Source organism: Balearica regulorum, chromosome Z (assembly GCF_011004875.1).
Source record: "Balearica regulorum gibbericeps isolate bBalReg1 chromosome Z, bBalReg1.pri, whole genome shotgun sequence".
Classification (NCBI taxonomy): Eukaryota; Metazoa; Chordata; class Aves; order Gruiformes; family Gruidae; genus Balearica; species Balearica regulorum.
Genome location: NC_046220.1, coordinates 19,064,361 through 19,085,958, shown reverse-complemented (window position 1 = coordinate 19,085,958; position 21,598 = coordinate 19,064,361). Strand labels below are relative to the sequence as shown.

Here is a 21,598-nt window from a genome sequence, read left to right as displayed (position 1 = left end):
TTAAGCTTGGCTAGTACAGAGGTCTGCCTTCTTATTATGTTAAAACTAAATTTTGAAGTCAACTGTAACGATACACTCTCCTTCCCCAAAGTGTGTCATCTACACAGAACCTCTTGTTCTTGAGCAGAAAATAGGGTTGTTCTGTGACATGGTTTCCCATGTACATAAACGGCAGTGTGGTTTTAGGCCCTTGCAGGTTTTATAGGTTTCAAATGCTGACTCCTCATCAGTTGGACACAAACACCCTAAAATGTTTTCAATACACCATGTCCTATGATCACTGAAACCGAATATCTGGCTTGCTACGTAGAACTGGGTACTTCTTGTAAAGCAGGATCTTTACACGACTATGTGGTTTGTTTTTTTTTAAAGGTCTTAAATTTTAAAGCAAGTGATTAGAAAATTAGTATGCTGAAATATTGAGAAACTTCTAAAAAAACCTACAGGTAATAAAAAACAACATACACAGAGCTTACTGGAGAACACAGGCAAACAACAGTGTTTAGGGATGCCAGATGAGATGGACAGCACTGTACAAACTGCAGTTAATGGTAAGGGCCATGTCCTGCGCTCGTCATCTTCTGATGTCACCTAGAACACGCTTTCAATATATGTTTGTAATAATCCAGACTTCCAGTACTCTCTCCTGTCCAGACTAATACCTGAAGCAGAAGAAATGTATAAACTGCCAATCAACTGAGATTACATTTGAACACCTTACAGGAGTAAATAAAAATGTACACAGTATTTTATTGCCTATCACTGACTTCACCTACAGTAGTCCTCCTCACCTATTCACCAGTTATCCTCCCAGTATTAACAACAAAGTTAACATTTCAAGTGACTTTAAACTATCCACCTGCATATTTAAAAGTACTTGTACAGCAAATACTGCTAGCAAATCGGCACAAAAGCATTCAGTCGCAATCAGCATACTTTCTGCATCATTGACCACTATGGTGTTTTGCAGACCAGTACAACACAAATTCATAGCTTGGATTACAGAGATTTCTCTACCATTCAAAGCTTAATCACATTTCCACTATTATTCAATGCTACCTGTAACTTTTAATAAGTTTTCAAAAGCTCCAAGCAAAAATGGATTTGCAGATTTCTTTTTCTATAAGATGAGGCTAATCTAATACCCCAAAGAACTACAACAAACACTTTAATGGATAACAAATTAAGTGGATGTGCCTGGAAATAATCAATTGAATTCACATAAAGTAGCAGACAAGCCCTTGATATGAGATTCATGGAAATACAGAAGTATCATATAAACTGTTTCTAGAGTGACATCTTCAAATGAGAAACAATTCCACCTATCAATATATTGTCAACTACTGGGGAAAAAAAAAAGGCTGGCAGCTAAAAATAAAAAAGTATCAAGATTCCCATTAAACTGTTTATAGTAACAGATCTGTATTATCTTATTTCATGACTTCATCAGACAGAAGTCTAAAGCATTTTGTCATTTATCCGCATTATTATTAACATTAAATACTACTCAACGACACAAGAAAAGAAAACCGTAGTCAAACAAAGAAAAACCATTAGCTTCCCCTCAGTGTGTTACAATTATTCTAAAATTGCTGGAAACCACAGGAAGATGTTCAGAAGATCTTTGCTACACTCATCCTGAATCCACTTCAGACTTCAGCAGGAGATATTCCTACAAATGAACCTCATGTATCTTATACAACTGTTTTTATTAACTTATAAGAAGTTGGGGGGGGGGGGGGAATATGAAATATTAAACCTGTTATCCCACCAATGCAGATCTGTCTGTTTACATATCTGCAAGACAACCAGTTTGCATCAGAAGGTTAACATTAAAATAAAACAACATGGCTTCTTGATTTTGTTAGACAAAAATGTGGTGATGATTTTTGTTCCACAAAAATTTCAAGAATGGCACAGGTACAAAAAGTCCTTGAGTTGTATTATTCCATATTTCACTGTAATAATGGCCATAACTAAACAGCTAAAGGTAAAGGTTATCAACTGCTTTCTTCTAACTTGACTTGCAAAGTTTTGGACAGCTAAGCAAACTTCAAGGCTCCTAAAATAAGCTCAGCTTTGTCTCTGTTGCTCTACTCTCTATTTACACTCTTCTTTTACTCCCTGTATCATATGCAAAAGGCTTCTATTTTTTAATCTTATAAAAAGCACTATTAAGTTATACATGCCACTAAAAGCCCCCTAGCTGTTTACAAAATCATTCCAATCATGCCAAAAAGATAACACAGTGAAAAGTGCTAGCAATACCATAAACAAGACCAAGTCTAGACTACTTGAGAGACAGGTTTTATGTCTGGAATCCCAAACACTACAAGGTAGAGGTCCAACAGTAGCAAATTATTTTCCTTAATATAAACTCAACAATTAAAATATATCAAGGACATAAAGCTCTAAGTAGGTTGGCAAGGTATCCTCAGAAGGCGAACTTTTATTTAAAAAAAAAAATTCTGCAGTTCATAGTCATAAAGACAGTACTATACACAGCAGGATTAGATAAAATCTTAATACCAACATTTATTGACTATAAAACATGAAAATTAGCTGGAATTTAAAAAAAAACCAAAAATTGCTGAACAATTGTGTTGATTTTTGTTTTACCTTGTAAAGAAGTATGAAATACAAAATTCAGCTGAAATGCAGCTCATAAAATGCAGAGTTTGTGTTCCCAGTTGAGGAGGAGAGATGTGGGATGAGCTGAAGGAGGGCAAAGGTTCCTCCACAAGACTTGAAAATTATTTTAATACACTAAAGAAAATATGATAAGCAAATATACAAATGGATACTCTTCTACCAAAAAGTGGAAGGATATGATAAATAAACACTTATCTAATTATGAATACTCTAAATTGGCTCAACAATCAGGGCTTAATTACAGGCTATTTAACTAGAATTAACCTTATCTAGGTTTTTTATGCCTGTGCATAGTCACTGCTTGGAGAGTACCTTCTGTAGCAGATGAGTCAGAAAGTCACAGGTACCTTCCGGTACCAACTAGTATTTCTCTACAACATTCTGAAACCACACTATCTAAATAATCAAAAAATCTACAAAATGTTTTGGGAAAGATAGTGGCATGTTTTAGCTACATATTTCATATCAGTTAACCACAATATGCCAGAGAAAGTGCTAAAAAATGATTGCTTCATATAAAACTGTCATGCTTTATTAATAGTAATTAACATAGCAGCAACTTCCTCTTCATTCCTTAAATCAAAGCCGCACCAAAAACCACTTCATAACTATTTGTATAAAAATAACATGAGGATGCTTTGAGTAAGTTATTTACTTTGGATGTTGTAACAAAAAAGTAGAATCATATTTTAGGAGCATTTTGCTATTTATGGCCAGTAACACCAATGACTTGATTTCTACAGAACTGGAGAAAGCAGGAAGTTAAAGTTTTGTTTCTTTCAGGACTGACTGACAGCAATGATATATTTATGCCAGGAGTGCTAGCTGGCACACCCACCCACCAGACCACAAACCTACTTTTAATATATTTTTTTCAGGATTTTCAGACTAACTTCCAGAACTTCAGCTGTACTTGTTGGTAAAATAAATTTTTCAGGCAAGTATAACATTCTGCAGCAATGCCAACATACTTTTGATAGCTCAGTACTACCCATCAAACTGCAAGTGGCCAACACTGCTATATGGGAATTGGATCCAAAACAACTTACTTCAGCTAGAATCTAAAGGGAAATTTATCTTCATGGAGAACCAGAGTGGTTACAGACATCATGTTTCCCAATGAATCACTGAAATGTGGTAGCATTTTGTTTGATAAACTCACTTTTAGCATGTTTCTGAATAAAATTATCTCCTCCTTAAACATTTTTTTCCCTAATAGGTGAAAGATTTTCTTTGCCTTCCTGGATCACTTATTACTTTATTACTAAAAATGCCTTTCAAGACAGCTGATTTTATGACATTATCTGCATGTCGTATGAATGATGGAGAGGCTAGAGGGCTTGAAAATCAGTTACTGGCAACTAGAGGTTTTTTAATTTCCTTCACAAATTAAGTATTCAATTTCAAAGCTCAAGAGACAAACATGTTTGCAGATAACCACATGCAGGTATGCCTTCTCAGTTTAGAGTTTATTTTCCCACTTCTCAGTTCCTTACAGTTTAATACATTCTATCCTTTCACACCTGTTTGCTACACAGAGGAAAAACATGGACTATAGTTACGGGTTTTTCTGCAGTTCAGCTATTTAGGACAGCCACTCCTGAATATTTTTGAGCCCCAGTAACTTTTACAGACATAACACCAAACAAGAAAAAACACACTTTCTCTATAAAAATATTTGATTAGTAGAAAGTTAGATTGTAAGGATCAGATGAAGACACTAAAAGAAAGTAAGCATGTAAAATCTTCAACTGTTGAACACCAGCCACTTTTGTTTAAACAGTTTGCTTTGCTCTTCCATTCCCCGAAACTTCCGCCTTAACAAGGGCACAGCATACAGACAGCTCCCATAAAGCTGTGATACTAAAGCAAAAATTAAACCATTCATTGAGGAAGGTTTAAGTGCACCACACAATAAAAATTTTGCTGTTCATCCAGGTAATAAATATCAAATTCATATGCCAAACAATTTCCACCAGTTCATTATGAATTCTGGGGGCTCCAGACACTGACACAAAAGGGGCCAAATACTCTGCTGTGGATGTAGAGAGCCCAGCCCATTGCTCATACACACCTCCTCCAGATGATTTAACAACTATCACTCATGGTCAGACTACCATTAGCAATGACTGCACCCAGCCTGATTGCCACAGGATAACACTACTGTATTCTTCACTGCATTATTCCATAAATTAGAAGAAAATGCGAGGGGTTTAATGTGTCTAGTACTGTTGATCCTATAATATAAACTGAGTTTCAAAACTAGCTATTTAAAAATATCCAACCCTATTTCTGGAAGAAAAAAATGAGAGCTTGGATTAAGCTAGGCATATCTAATTCTAAAATTTACTTGTTAGGAGATATGCCTTTAGTTAATGAAAGTTAGTTAATGAAAAAGCATTGAAAGAAATGCTTATTTTGGTACTGGTATCTTCTGGACTTAATCTTCAACATACATCTTATTAACTTACCAATGCCAGCTAATGGTTTTATCATATAAAAGGCACATAACATCTCTGAAGTCCCTGTAAGGTTTGCTCAAGAGCTAAGACTCTTACTTTTCACCATCCGGGTTTCCAAACAAAAACAGAATTTCAATTAAGTAATAGCTTTAACTTGCATCATTTAAAGGGTATGTATTTTCTTTGATACTCCATCTCACATACCTGCCTTATTAAATTCAAGGCTGTTGCAGACATCCCAGGAACCACCACAGAAAAATAAAGAAATTATTTTTTAGCTCCAAGTGACAGTGTCAACGATCAGTTCAGGAAAGAGCACCTGAAGAACATGACCATTAGCTTCTAATTTAAATCATGCATTCTGTACCCTTCCCCTTTTTTAAGGCTGGTAAGAGGTGCTAATGAAACGGGCATGTGCTACTGCTCTGCAAATCACATACTTCAGTCTCAAGGCACAGAGCTCACACCTCTCAGTGGGGGTGAGGTCAGTCTATCTTAGAGTTAAAAAACGAAATTCTTATTTGAGCAAAGCACTACTTGGAAAAAGAGTGTAAAAATGCCAAGTGAAACTTCTTGCTCACTTTCTTAACTGACAAAATGCCATCTACTTGACCACACAAAACATTTATTCTGGGTCTTATGATCTAAGAGGCTGGAGGCATACGGAAGAAAAAAACCCCGTAACTAATTTCAAGCTGTACTCATTTTCTTTGATTATGAAGCCAGTCTCAAATGAAGAGGACTAGGTTTTCTGCTATAACACAGCTGAAAAATCTTGCAAGTATTTCTATTATACATCAAGTAAACAACATGGTTCCTCATGGCTGTAAGCATATAGACACAAAAGAACCCCAAACCAACCCTAAAAAAATCCCTAAGTTAGTCTGCCATTAAATCATCAGCTCCTGGAGCACCACATTCTGTGTATCGATACTCCAACCAACCGACAAGCATACTAGAATTTGTTGAATTGAGGTTCATATCACTGGAATACAGTGTGTTACTTGTTCAAGATACATTATATACAAAGTATACTTTCCCTATGAGAAAATTCTTCATATATACTTAATTTTTGGTTAAATTTTGTTCATCAGATCAATCTGATCCACAAAACCTAACTTCAACAAAGCATAAGAAATTTGTCAGTGGGGGAAGATGAAAATAGTTGAAATTATCTACTTAAGAGGTGGGAAAATATAAGAAATGGTAAGAAACATACCTACAAAGGATGAAAAAAAAAGAAAGTAAGTAAAGTACAGTCCAGATACCTTGTATTATATCTCAGTGATGTAAGATGCTATAAACCAAATTTACCCAGACAGTAATCAAAGCTGCTAGAAGGTAATCAATACAGTAAAAACTATAGAGAACATATTACCAACCATTTAGATTAAGCAGGTAATTTAAGCGGATATATGCAATGTTACGATCATGTCAAATATAACTTGGTAACTTTATTTTTTCCTTTTTTTACTGTTCATATATAAGAATTAATTAAAAAATAAAGGGAAATTCTAGCCCAAAACCTCTATTAAAAGGAAAACTCAAGAGTGAACATCTGCAACCTGGAAGAAAATTCATCACAAAGATGTAACGTGTCTTGATCATTACCTGCTTTAAAGATTATTAGGCATTTTACCATCCATCACTTGGAGGACTTGACATGGCATATTGAAATAAAAAGTTGAACAAGGTTGAGATTTCTCAGCCACTTGAAACAGCAATTACTATTCTTTACTCAGCAGCAAGTATTTAAAGAAAACTCAAAATAGGCAAATTAAGCCACAAAGTACAGTGAAATCTAGGTTTAGTCAGATTAGGCTAGTTACTATTTAACGGAAATGAGCAGCTTCCTGTTGTCAGGGTAAACAGCGAGCGACTTCCATTTCAAACCTCAGTGTTTTGTGCTCCTGCAAAGAAGTGTGCCGTAACTTTCACGTTGATGCTATTCCATGTGAAATTTGCTTCCAGGTTAAATAAAAATAAATATGTAAATGTACTAGAACATTTTATTTCCTTCTTCCTGATTTTAAGCATGTTCCAAGTTCACCAAATTTTGTCTTCCAAATAAAGGTCTTGGACCTCCTTCCACTGCAAAACGTCCTCTCTTGGTTTTTTTCCTACCAATTCTTCTTTAAAGCCTCATCAAACTTTTGTGAGTTTATTTAATTCTGAGATGAAGCAGTGAGGAACATCAAAACCCTTTCTCCTAATACTGGAGTAGCTGATTCCCTGGCAGTTTGCGTTTTTTTCTCCTCATTATCATTTTTTAAATGAGATAAAGGTAAAAAGGTATCCTGTTCATGTAACATGCAGTACATGCATCATGTGCTTGTTTATTTAAGGTAAAACTCTCAGGTCTGCAAACACACGATGTTACATTTTTACAGTATTAATACGTGGCAACAATATAAGCAGCATGACAAGGAAGGGAACCATTCAGCCTAATTTCAAGTTACAATTGCTCAGACTTGCACTATCTCCACAGTTTACTAAAATGCTCACTAATCACTGCAAGGTAGAAATAATAATCAGAAACTTCCACCACAAAGAAATAAAGATTCCCAAGAGCCACTAAATTGAAGAGTTCTAAGTAATAGACAGTGTCAATGGCTTTTCCAGCGTTTTTAAACCACAGCCATCTAGTCTAACATGCTTCCCACCATGAGAACAGGAACAGTGTGCAGGATCAGGGCTGTGCCTAGGCACAGTGCCCTTACAGCTACGGCACAGCCTGACCTGTGCTGCCCCTGCAATACCCGCTGCGGGTCTGCCAACGAAGAACGGTAACTGGATCTCACAGGGATGCCCACAAACAATTAGCTTCAGACCAGCGATGCTTTTCAGACCAGACCTGTGGTCTGTGGCAACCGAAAGGCTAGTCTGCTGTTACTAGGGCTGCAAGCACTCGGCTCTGCTATCAGTGCTCTTTCAAGGCAAATTTCCTACTTAGAGCTGACCAGAGATAAGCAGAGCTAGCAGGAGTCAACCCAGGCAGCGAGCGCAACTGACAGCTCCTCATCTGGTGTATCAGACTGCTTGGAGAAGTTTTGACCAAGCGTTTTGTAATGTGGTAGTTTCACTAGTCAGTTACGCAAAATAATTTGCAAAAGAGCATAAATAAAACAAGACACGTGCAGAGTAAAACATCGTTTGGACTGCACTGTACTTTACCGGTGCATATGTGTGGTCAAGTAAGATTGCAAACACGCACCTCCAGAGACACCCAGACCTCCAGCACAGACAGTTTGACCATGCAGGTTTCTAAAAAGGAAAAGCTCACGTTGAGCCATGCTCTCTCTTATTTAATTAGCAGTATGTAAATAAGATAGAAACTAATTTTATTGGCAGAATCTTTGCTAGTACTATTTCATAGCTAAATTCACGTATCTCAGAAAAGTTTGTCTTTTACCAGCACCGTGCAGAGTTCAGCTGTGTTACCACACTTGTTGCCTCTGCCTCAAGAGCTACAGATCTGCCTTGTGCACGCTCAAACACACCCTGACGAGGGCGACGGCTCACTCCAGGCGAAAGCAGAAATACCTCTGAAAAAAAAAAAAAAGCAGAAAACCGCCTCTTTGCCCGGAAAGAGAGACAGAGGGAAGACAGGCGATTAGGTTTCCCCGAACAGAAACCCATGTACGGCTTTCACACAAATACATTTTTGCGTGACGAAACTCTCAACGTGAGTACTTTTGGGCAGCTCCCAGCGGAGAGCCGCTCCGAACTGCTGCGGGGCTCCGCAGCGCCGAGAGCCGCCGGGGCAGGAGGCGGCAGGGACGCGCCACGGCCCTGGCACCGGCCCTGAGGGGCTTCCCGAGTCCCGACCCGGCCACCGCATTTCTGCCCCCATGCCGAGACCCGACGACCTCCGGGGCGGCGCTGGGAGCCCACCTCCGCTCTCCCAGCCGCCCCGGGGTCCGCCACCTGCGGCCGCCGGCCAGCCAGGTCCCCACAGCCGTCCCCTCGGCGGGGAGGCTGCCGGGGCCCAGCCCGTCCGACCGCTGAGGCACCGCCGGGCCCGGGCCCGGGCCCGTCCGGCCGCGGCAGGGCTGCTGCCCTCGCCCACTCCTTCCACCGGCGCGCAGGGAAGGGGGCTGCCCGGTGCGGCGGGAGCCGCACCCTGCGCCCGCGGAGCGGTGGCACTTACTGTGTGGGCGCGGACAGGGGCGGCGGCGCCTCCTCGGGGCTAGCGGCGGGAGCGACGGGAGCGGCAGCAGCGACAAGAGCGGCAGTGCCGAGGCACTGCGCGCGCGGCAGAGGCAACCCCAGCTCCCCGTGCCGGGGGCGGGGCGCGGATCTGGCGGGCGGGAGAGGGGCGGCTCTGCCCTCCGTGGCCCGGCGCCGCCGCTCGCCCCGGGGCGGGACGGGAGGGGGGAGGTGGGCAGCCCACCGGGGCGGGGCGGGGCGGGACGGGACAGGAGAGGTCGGGCAGACCCCAGGGCGAAAAGGGGAAGCCGGGCAGTCCCCCAGGGCGGGACGGGGAGGGCCGGAGAGCACGCCCCCCGGCCGGGGCCCGCTTGCTTGGCCGTCGTTAGTCCCGCTCAAACTTCCTCTCTCCCGGCCAAGCGGCCCGCATAACCGGGGGGGAACTCGGGCGGCAGTTCGGTTAGACTGCCGTCCCTCCAGGACATACACTGAGGAAAGCATCCGGTGGAGACGAGGAGGTTAAACACCCCTATGCAAAGGAAATCACAGTCTCGGTGCTAGATTTTGTGTCTTTGCGCCTTTCCTGGCTTTGCTACCGAAGAAGCAGTTACAATTATTAAAAGGGCAAAACCTAAATAAAATATTTCTTTCGTCCTAATAAGCTGCATGGTACAGTACGCCTTTTCGGCAGCAGCTTGCTATCTAGTGTTTAACTAGAGTAGGGGCGCTCATCTTTGTGTCTCTTCTAGAGGTGGAGTTCCCCGAGGCCATCACAGGCTTTCAAGGGTAAACGAAACGGATGAGGGGCTAAAAGAGTTAGCTGTGGAGGAAAATGACAGAAAGCACGACCACCACATCAGTCCCATTCCACTGAGAAATAACTTAGAACTGATTACAACTGAAAGGTACACATTGAATTTAAAAAAAAAAAAAAAAAAAAAAAAAAAAAAATCCAACCAAAACATCAAAGAGCTAACACAAGGAAAACTAAGACATGAAAAACGAAGGCATTAAAAAAAACCCAAAAAACACCACACACACACAAAAAAAAAACCTGGAAAAAAGAAAGATCAAAACCATGCAGACTTTAAAGCTAGAAATGAGGAGGAAAAAGAAACACCAAGAAACTTGGTAAATCAGTATCTTTATTTTATAGAAAGTAGTTTGATCAGTGTCCTGAACCTGCCATTAGAGATGGTTTTCCTATTTTTAGTAAAAATAAACATTTGAAAAAAATATCTTAGAGAACATTGTCTCCAAGCTTATTTCGTTTTAATCACTGTTGCTTTTTTTCATACCTGTTGCAACTAATTAACTCTGGGTGCTCTCAAGGGGAAGGGAGTGGTACCTAACATAGGGTATCTCAACAGTTTATTTCCTGTAACTGGTTCCTAAAACACAGTAGAACATGTATAAGCTCACCCTGTGCCACAGCAGCATGGTACAAAATCTGCATTTATTCCACTCTCCATCTTTCCCCATAAATAATCTGCAACCTCAGCTGTCTGCTGAGAATTGTCTGGTTAAAAGTCACACAGCAAGCCAGTTTAAGTACCCAGATGGCCAGAGTTTTAACTCTCAAAAGTTACTAAAGTAATAGTAAAGAACTTGGATCATATATCAGTTTGAGGTAACCGAATCAATTAGCAACACAAGAATGACACAGTCTGTATTATGTATTGCTACATAGACAAACACAAGTCACAACTGCTAGTCTATGATATTTAAAAGGGACATTATCAACTACAAACTATGTTATTTTGTCTGGACATGGAATTATTGTGGATTAAGCACTGCTAAATGCAAATTTGTGCATGTGGCTATGTTTGAGTGACTTGCATAGGAGAAAGCATTAATTGCTGGAGGACAAAAGACAGTGGAAGTTAAGGGCAACAGGAGGGTAAGTGTTGAGTTCAGTTCTTCTCCACTGACTAGTTGTAAAGTTGAGAATGTCCCTTTAAAAGTTTCAGATACAACAGAAGTTAACTCATTTTGATTCCATCATTACAAGAAAGCTACCAGTAATTTGACTTAGAATAATTGTTAAACATCAATGAACATTATACAAGCAAACAACTGATTTGTAAATGAAGTAGCAGCAACTTGGAATTCTAGAAGGGTGAGTTTCTGCGGGATTTATTGGGAAGATTATGAAAGTGTGGCAAATACATTGTGATTTTACATAATTTAGCTTTGAGAGTAGCTTATGATAACTATAAACATTACTGAAAATGCCTGCTCACAGTCAGTACTTTTCTGGTATAAGCATAAGTTTGCCAGGATTATTCATAGTGCAGCTTTACTCAGAAAAATGACAACATGGCATGTCTTGGCAAATTACATACAAAATCTGCTCAGTTCACAGATCATAAGACAGCATTTTGTGATTGCCAGTACAATAAACTTAGCTTGAAATATTGAAGCTAATGAGATCTAAATATTAAAGGACAAAACATCAAGGACATTATTATATAATGTTGCCATGATTTTTGCACATTTTGCTTTTCTGAATGCAACTGTTAGTTGCGTGAGCACATAAAACTAATGCATATATATAAGCAGCTACAAAGTCAGGGTTTCAGTTGATTCTCAAGGAGTGTGCTACTGTCCATTGTTTTTCTTCTTTCATAAGAATAAGGAATATTAGAAACTCAGGCACTGAGCAGCTATGACATACACATTGGGCAAGTCTCTTTTGTAAGGTGGTGTCACTTCTAGTCAGTCACTTTTCTGGTCCATCACTGTACTTAAACTGTTTTGATATCAGTTTTGATTTCAATCTCTAAGTCTTGTGGAAGAACAATTACTATTGACTCACTGAACAGCTGTACCAGTTTGAAATGCTGTCACATGTTTCTTCATGGCAAACTATTCACATTCTTTTTATTGCACAATTTGAAAATTCAGGTTATGTGCATAAAAACCTTCATAGTGTTTGCACTGCAACTTGCAAAACATACATTTAAAATGACCTTAATACATTTTACAAAATCTTTTTAAACAATTTTATATTCTTAAGATAAAAGCATCCTGAGAATGTTACAAAGTTCATTTTACAAGCCCTTCATTTCTGCTATGCTTTATTTATCCCCATAGTTCCTAATTTAACAAGTTTATTTTACAGTTAGTATCTTGGTGCTATATTTCACAAAATATCTTTTAGCAAAAAGTACACCATTGGCATTCAAGTAATCCAGCCTCACATCTAATTTACAAATTAAATGTTTGTCAAGCTCTCAAGTCAGGAAAAAGTAAACCAAAATACTTACAGAAACAGTTTTTAGCTGACTAAAAAAAAGTGAAGGCTTTGTGCATTAATAATTTGGTCAAACATTTAAGTTATGCAGTTTAATATTTTGGCAAAAAATCCATCTATCCTCTTCAAAATTTTCTTTCATTTTACACCAGATGTAAACATACAGTATAAAGACTGACAGTATTAAAGTACTTTTCTGTTGAAATTTTTTCATTTTACCTTTTTAAAAGTACTTTGGAAAAGCAAACAAGAATGTAAGTGCTAAGAATGAAGTGAGTATCTTTGGGCTAAATAAAAGTCTTACTGGAAAAAAATGTAAAAATAAATTAGGTTTGGTTTTTTTTCCTCTACAGACATGTAAATAAATAGTCTTTGAAGAAATTCTAGGGCCATGTCCTAAAGCAGTATCTCCCTGTATTCTTTATGACAAAGCTTCACACATAATCTTGACTATTTTACTAGGAAGATATCTGTTAATATTTACACATTTTCGTAAAGGGAGTGTTCAGGGTTAAAAATATATTTTTTTTTTAAAAGTTAAGTCTGCCATCCTGATGGCAGTGATTCAAGCTACAGAACAGAAGACAAGTTACAGAACATCCTTCAGTTTCTTACACCCTAGATCAGAGGAAAATCAGGCAAGTTAGAGGTAAACAGCCTGGATTCCAGGAATGGAGACAGACAGTGGCTCATTACATGAATGTTTGCATGGCCAGGAGTATCTACTCATACAGACTTTGTTTCTCTTCTACACATAAGTAGAAATTTTTATTGTCAGCTGACTAAACATGTGGAGAAGAGAGACAGTTATGGTTGCCACAGTGAAAGAGTAACATTATCTATGGTTACCATCTGGAAAGGCCAGCCTTTAGAAGGTGGCCAGGTGTTGAATATAAGCAGAGGCCATGCCCAGATGGTGCACCCCAGGTGGGAGTGTAGCTACCTTAAAAGGAAAAGTAAACCACTTCAGCAACATCTTAATAATATTATAAGTATATAATTCGGAGTCATGTATAGCTTTTATTTTAGGCAACAATCAAAATCTGAAGGACTTTATTAATCTTTAAGGCATCAGTCCATCAGGGACCAAAAGCTCCAGGTAATAAATATGGGGGGGAGAGGAAAAAAAAATAAAAAAATCTTTGTGGCACAAGCTATCATTGTGTTTCTGCTTTGTTGGCCAGTTCCAGGAAAAGTATTTTCAGGGATGGCAGAAGGGGAATGTTATACACTGTTCTGAGAAAAAATATTAGATCATAAATTTCACATCATTTTTTAACACATCATTTAAAGGGCTGAATCTATCGGGTAAGATCCTCATCTTTACTGTTCCATCAGCACCACAGGAGAATATGTGATTTGCTGGTCCTGTCTCAATTTGCATGACTCCTGTCCCAATGTTTCTGAAGAGAGACTGTCGAGCATGCTCATTGATGAAAGTGTGAAGAAGATTAAATGTAGACAGACTCCATACCTGAAAAAACATCAAAACATCAATCTCTTATATGAATAATTACCATGATCTTAAAGTTCACTAGTAATGAGTCATGGAGAAACTGGACTACATTTTGCATTCATTTTTCTGACACTGATTATAAAAGAAAAGACATGTAGCAATTTGCAATGACACAGTTATAGAATATTAATATTCATTTTCTGTAATATGGATTTATTAAATATATGGGGACTAAGGTAAGACTAATTAAAAGGATAGAAAGGTAAGAATAACATTTCACAATTGAATTAGTAAATGCAAAAGCCAGGGTTGAAAACAAATGCAGAACATATGACAGATATGAATATTCCACACCTATGCGAGATTCTTTTTGAATTTACACATCATCACCATCTTCATCTTCTGCTCCCTCCCCCTGATTAATACCTTGATGTTGCCTTCAGCAGATCCTGTGACAAAATACTCTTCTGTAGGATCAACAGCAATTGCTTTGACTGGAGAATCATGACTCTGGAGTAACTGTTGCTGCTGTTTTTGGCGAAGATCAATTATACATGTAAAGCCTTTTCTGCCTCCAGATATTAACAGCTGGTGTTTTGGAGCATATGCTAGCACAGTTGCTCCGCTATCATGACACATAAAAGCTGAAAGCCAAACCAAAGTAATTGAAATAAACACACAGTACTAACTTCAATTTCACAGTAATAACTTTAACTTTCCATCAACCTCTAATGGTTCAAGACAGTAGCAACAATGATTTTGATGCTGTAATCCAATTGACCACAACCAGTCCATCTATGGCAGTACCATATATATGTAAGCCCAGGTTCACAGACATCCTGAAGTTGCAGTATTGTCAAATTAAGCAGTTACAATCTGTATAAAAAATTATATCCTTTTTTCTATCCCTATGTAATCACAAATGATTAAGCCTTGACCAGAAACAGATTCTTTTCAATCTCTCTAATGCCTGTTATTTTAAGGCACATTTTCCATAAGAAGTGTCCTCCTAAGTTACTTGCCCAAATATCTTCTAAGTTTCCACTTTTAATTTGATGCTTTTCACATTTGTTTGGATATGTCCACTCCCCCAAACTGAGTGGAGGAAGTGAATGAAGATTACAATTATCACAACAAACCTCAGTATGTCTGAGACTAGACACTATGAATCCTAACACATGGCACGCAGTACGTTGTACTTGTAGTTCAAAGGGTTCTCTAAATTTATGTTTAGAAATTCCACACATCTTACACATAATCTCTCTAAGCCTGATTCTGTATTTCACACATTGAAATGTATTTTTTTTTCTACTGCAACAAAGTATTAGTAATACAGGTAATGTAATAAATATTTAGCATGGTTTCATCTCAAAAAAGCATACTTTTCGGAATAATTCTTCTAAAGCATTTTTGTAATGTTGTATATAGATATCTATGCATGCATGCACACAGAGAAAGCTTTTAAAACATTCCACAGTACTTGGTGTAATACACAGAATACAAGTCCCACAGAACTGGACAATCTTTCGAAACAAAAATGCACTACTTTACAAATGTAGCAGATAAATTCATTTTAGTTAAACTCTGAAAATTACTAGATAATTATGAGATCTTATTTGTACATCTGCTTGTTCAATATATTCATTTAAAAAAATCAATGAATGTTTTCTAGAAAATTTCATGCATTTATTCATCTACAGAGGTTCAGAGAACCGTTTTATAATCATGGCTTCTCGGAGGACAGGATTTTCAGAAGCAATGAAATACTTAGCAGTTCATAACAAGTATCTCCTCTCATATTCTCCAAACAGATAATGTATCTGCAAGTGCCCAATGCTATCTTTATAGTACCATTACTTGGGCTAATATTTAATTGTTAAATTTTGAGTGGGGCCTCTCTGATTTGTTAGTACAGACACAGCCATAGGACCCTTGAATTGAAGGGTGTGAATGCATATCCTGCAAACATGTATCTCGCAACTGTGCTAAAAACTGTAGTTTTGACAGTTATTGCTATTATCTTCTCAGCATGTTAATCCCTATAAGCAGGAATTGCTCGGAATCTTTTAAAAGAGAACAGAAATTACAGATGTCTGGCTGTCAGGGGTTGCACTTATGGCGCAAAGATACAAGGTATGAAAAGGAAGGTGCTCATGTCCATGAAACCAATCATTTATATATAGCACTAAATCATTTCTCAAGAATCTGTTTTTATATTCCTGATGGTGCACTCACACAGGACAGTGAAATATGTTCTACTGCTAATATTAAAATTACTTCCGACAGTAATCTATATACACTCACAGACGTACATATTTTTTTACTGTAATCATGTATTTTGCTGGTTGTATTTTACTTACCATGAACCAAGCTATTTGTAGGTGAAACCAAAGTATCCCAGAGACAAATATTTCTGTAGAAAAAGATATCTTAATTCAGCAACAAATGTTCTAAAGTATTCTGAACACTTGGAAAGTAATTTGAATCTTAAAAAGATTGTTTCAGGCATAAAAGCACTGTAAACAGGCTTTCAGCGATTACTTTTAAGTGGACCTGAACTTTATACATACACTACAAGAACATGCCCTCTACACGATCATTCTACGACTGGTTATTCTCATAAAGGACTCATATTGAGATTACAATCTTTTGTAGCTGACTTGACCTAAATGTTAGCAGTTTTTGCTATTTTCTTGATCAGAGCTTACTTATGAAAATAAGCATGAAAGGAAGAGCTATGCACAATTCCCTACATCTATAAAAATAATTCAGGACAGGCTTGTATCAACAGAATAAAACAAAACAGATGATTGCAGTTGGAAGGTACCTACAACGATCATCTAGTCCAACTGCCTGACCCCTTCAGAGCTAACCAAAAGTTAAAGTACCTTAAAAGTATTGTCCAAATGCCTCTTGAACACTGACAGGCTTGGGGCATTGACCACCTCTCTAGGAAGCCTGCACCAGTGTTTGACCACCCTCTCAGTAAAGAAATGCTTCCTAACGCCCAATCTAAACCTCCCCTGATGCAGCTTTGAACCATTCTCATGTATCCTATTGCTGGATACCAGGGAGAAGAGATCAGCACCTCCCTCTCCACTTCCTCTCCTCCAATGGAACATGAACAGAGGATTTGTGCTTCCCTATGGAACCTCCTTTAACAGGCACCTGGAACTTAGCTGCAAACACTGCTTCTCTCCAAGAGAGAGAGAGAGAGAGAAAGAGAGACAGAGAGAGAGAGAGAGAAAGAGAGACAGAAAGAAAGAGATACACATGTTGCTCTTAAACTGCTTCAGAAGAATCATAAAAAAGGGGGGGGGGAAGGAGAGAAAACATGGCACCACTTCATTTTTGTGCATTATCACAGCAGTTCTTACCTGTTGTCGGATGACAATCCTGCTGTGGCTATCAAAGATGATGAACTGATGAAAACAAAGTCATTGGCTGTTTTGTTATGACACTGCCATGTCTGAAAAATTGCAGTTTAGAAATTCTTAATTAAAAAAGAAATGGATTTTGTGTAAGCATAAAATCTTAAAACTTCCTCAAGAAGGTCAGCTGTTTCAAAAACAATTTAAAGAACACAGGCTATAAAGCTATATATATGCCTTCTGATACTCTTAATTTTTCATGGAAAAAACTTTCCAGTCCTGTGTTATTGACAATTGATTAACAATTGACAATTATTGACAAGTCTTAAAGAATACTAAAGCTATTTCAAATCTAACATTGCATGCTCTACAATCCAACTTAGCAAGTATGATTCAGATTTAAGAACTTGTCTGTTGTATGGATCACAGGATGGCAACAGTATGTTATTAAATCTTGATTAACAATGGTTATCACCATGATCCCTGTCCTCTCCTAACTATTTTAAAAAGGGAAGGAAATAAGTGAGCACAACACAAGTTTATGGAAGCAAAATTAGTTTTCAGCTTACCAAATATGGTTTAGGTGAAGTTCCAGTAAGTGGGCAACATTTCCAATTTGTTTGATATAAACTTATATATCCATCAGCATCAACAATTCCAAACTGAAAATACATTGTAAATACATATGTATGGATTACAGAGAAATTAGACACAATTCAGAGAAACTACTCTAGACTTGAAGAATGTGATGTTTCTGCTAATTTACAATTATATTTTTTGGGAGGGGGGTGGAGAGCAAGGGGAAGACGGCAAGTGCAGAAGCATTCTGTCAGTCACCTTGTTTCCTTGGTAATTGAATCTCATTCGAGTTACTCTTGAGTTGCCACCAGATCGAAAACATGTGATTTGCTGTGCGTGACCCCATTCAAACATTCTGACACTACCATCTTGAGCACCTGTCAGGTCTGCAACAGAAAATATTTACATGACTTCTCACAGGTGTTGTAACAATTGAGCAGGAAGGTTGCTTCCAAAATTTTAAGAAATCTCACACCAGCTCACATCTTCAAAATAACCAGTGCCACAATATGTGCCATAGTACCTGGCATACTGTCAGAGTGGTGGGTACGACTGAAACTTAAACTTACACTATTCAAACCTTATTGAAATGTACTTACTCATTATTTAATTAAGAACTGTATTTAGATAGGATTGAAATATGAAGCTATTTACTTGGAGATAATAATGCATCTTTTTCTACTATCTTTCACACAATTCACAAATGAAACAAATACAGTACTTTTTGCTATTAAAAAAAATCACTGTTTCTAAAGGCTATTCCATATCCCCCAGTATTATTGTTTTCAGAAATGGAAAATAGTTTTGGAAAGATAGGGCTTGTAAGCAACTTTTAAAACATAATAGATTGTTGTGCTAGAACAAAATAGCAGCATACTAAGAAACAGGGCCAATAAATAAATACAATCTTTAGATAACTTTTTTTTTCAACAAAACTGAACTTACAATATGGTAAAGTTGGATGAGAAGCCATTCTTCTGACATTATTAATAGCCTTCTTCAGCATCTGTTCAATATACAAAATAATGGAAAATAATTAAACAATATTACTGAACAAAAAGTTACTGAAATAGAATAACTAGTGATCACAGAGAGTTGTTTCCTATCAAAATTCCTACTGAAAGGAAGTACGGGATTTCGAAATTCAGACAGAAGTCACTTTCTTCCAAGACTAGTATAGATGTTAATACTTTTGCAGCTTTAAATATCTAGGTAAATATTAACTTTTTGCTTCAGAGATTTATGGATCCAAATATAAAGACTCCTTAGACTGCAGTCTTACCTCTTTTCTTGACAATTCCTTTCTGATTCCATTAAATTTATTGGAATATTCCTGAATATTGTAAGATAAGCAAGAGAGAGGCAGAAGCATGTAAAGAAAGAGGTAAACTTTTTAACAGAAGGAAAAAATAGGAAGGAATATATTTATTTTCAAGTCTAGTTAATTTATTGTAATTGACTGAAAAGTGATTATTTGTGGCCATCCAGAATAAGCAATATACCTAGCAACTGGTAAATAAATAAAAAATCTTCAAAAGTGTTTATGATTTTGCAAATACAGATCCAATGGATTTCAGTAGCAGCTTTGTTCATAAATTCCACACTTTGCTTTGAGCAAGGTGCATTAGCAGGAATTCTGTTTTTCTTAGTTAATTAATTGCTAACTGGAAAGAGTTCAATATATGAAGATGACTGAAGGCATTAGACAATGAAGATAAAAACCCCATCTAAATCGTAAGTCCAACCGACAACAGGAAAGAAGCAGTAGGGATTTTTCATCAGGGAAATGTATCTGTATTTTCCTTGCCTGCCTTCTCTTCTTTCCCTTCTATTTATGCACATCAAAGTTAAGTTTTCATTCTTTTATTTCCTGTTAGATCTCCTCAAAAGCATCTGCCTACCTTGAGGACTGTCCTTCCTCAGAAAACTGTTGGATACAGTTCATTCATGCATGTATTATTTACCTGAACATTTGAGAGAGAAGAGGGCCTAAGTTTATATTCATGCCAAGTGTCAACTTCAAATAACACAAAACTTTGTTGCCAGAGCACTCACTTTCAGCACAACAGCTTACCACTTACTATGCATCAGCAGCATGATGGCACTGCTTCCAATTATTTAGGTTGGAAAAGACCTTTAAGATCTTTGAGTCCAACCTTGACTCTTAACTGCTATAGTTTTGTATAGTATTTGACCACTGCTTTGTCACTGAAACAGTAGGAAGTGAATTTTAAGTATGCTATTCTCCCCTGGCCTCCAATCATATCAGGGTGTCAACTGGAAGAAGGCATGAATTACAAATTTTTACTTGATTCACATTACTAAACATCATCCAAAGAGTTGAAAAGCAAATATTCTCCAAATTTTCAGTTCGCAAACATAAAGGAAGAAAAATACTTGGAAGGGAAAGAATTTATTTTCTTGATAAAATTTCACAGGGTTTGGATTAGTGGAGTAATTGCAATCCTCTTGATAACATTTTAGAAGCAGATTTAGATCTTTCAATTCTTAAAGCTTTGTTATTTGTTGAAGATAAAGCCTTATGCCTCTGTGTTACCCAAGTCAAAACACTTGCCTGAAGATAAAACATAAGATACTCAAATACATATTTTCCTTTTTTTCCAGAAAGTACTTTAACTGACAAGGAAAAAAACTCAATGGTTTGGTAAAACACTGGTGAATAAACAACAGCCATATTATAAGATTTAGGACAAGACAAAAGAGGATGGTATTCTCCAAACATTAGTGCATACACCAAACAGTAAATAATTGCAATGCTTTTCTCTTTAAACTTACAATTTATCTCTATGTATAAGTGAAAGAACAATTATTCATGCTCATTCTATTTCTTCATCAAAATGAAGAGCTATGTTGAGTTTTACATCTACAAACTTTTACCCAGAAGTCAATGGAAATCATCTTCCTTCATTTCAACTGATAAGCATGCATCATGGTCTCCTAACCCCTACCCGATTATGCTTTGGAAAGATGCAAGCTTACAGAAACATGCCTTTGTAAGATTATGCTAACCTGAGTCTGTGGTGCAGTGTCTCTGATTTAGAAGCCAAGTATCATTGATAATGGAAGTATTCGGGTTTGATAATGTAACTGACATTTGATACAGCTAGCCCTCAGTTTCCCCTCAACAACAGCTGATGGCTAGAACCCAGATTGGTTTGTTGGAGTTAGGTGCTTTGGGCCCAACGTACAGTGAAACTGAAGAATAAAAAAGCTTAAAATCCAATCCCACCAGTTAAACTGGTGAATACTGGTGTTGGTCATACTGGCCTGGAAGACAAGCTGTTGAACATCACCTGAGTTTCAAAGCTGACAGTACATCCTATTTACTTCAATACTCTCTCAGAACACCTCCTGTAAGAGCTGTGTAAGCACGCTGTACTGAAATATCTAGTGGTGAGCCTCCTTACTTACCTTGTATGAACTGCGTGGAAGAGTAACAGAAAAAACTTAGAGCTAATAAAACATTGTTAACTGCCTGAGTATCATAAGTCCAATAGTTTCCCTTGTTGATAGCAGCAAAGCAAAGATAACAAGACTGAAAAGCTAGGAATGGTAAAGAACAGTGGACTATATCTACTAAATGGGCTGCAAATTATGGAAAAGCAAAGATGAGAACAAGGATCAAAAGCAGTATCTGAAGGAACAAAGTAAC

The 21,598-nt window shown here is 37.7% G+C and overlaps 2 protein-coding genes across 6 annotated transcripts in view; both read right to left on the bottom strand.

The window, feature by feature from the left end:
- The window catches only part of TNFAIP8 (TNF alpha induced protein 8), a 64,422-nt gene extending 55,025 nt beyond the window's left edge, over positions 1-9,397 (bottom strand). The window contains exon 1 of the mRNA XM_075741060.1: positions 9,265-9,397. Within this exon, the coding sequence (XP_075597175.1) occupies position 9,265 (1 nt within the window). The 5' untranslated portion in view covers positions 9,266-9,397. The remainder of the gene's footprint in view (positions 1-9,264) is intronic.
- Positions 9,398-10,391: 994 nt separating this feature from the next.
- DMXL1 (Dmx like 1) overlaps positions 10,392-21,598 on the bottom strand; it is an 82,145-nt gene continuing 70,938 nt past the window's right edge. For all 5 annotated transcript variants that reach the window (XM_075741010.1, XM_075741005.1, XM_075741007.1 and 2 more), the window contains 7 exons: positions 18,871-18,931; positions 18,184-18,311; positions 17,916-18,008; positions 17,353-17,444; positions 16,336-16,388; positions 14,402-14,619; positions 10,392-13,993 (listed from right to left, as the gene is read on the bottom strand). In XM_075741010.1, coding sequence (XP_075597125.1) covers positions 13,769-13,993; positions 14,402-14,619; positions 16,336-16,388; positions 17,353-17,444; positions 17,916-18,008; positions 18,184-18,311; positions 18,871-18,931 — 870 coding nt within the window. In that variant the 3' untranslated portion in view covers positions 10,392-13,768. The remainder of the gene's footprint in view (positions 13,994-14,401; positions 14,620-16,335; positions 16,389-17,352; positions 17,445-17,915; positions 18,009-18,183; positions 18,312-18,870; positions 18,932-21,598) is intronic.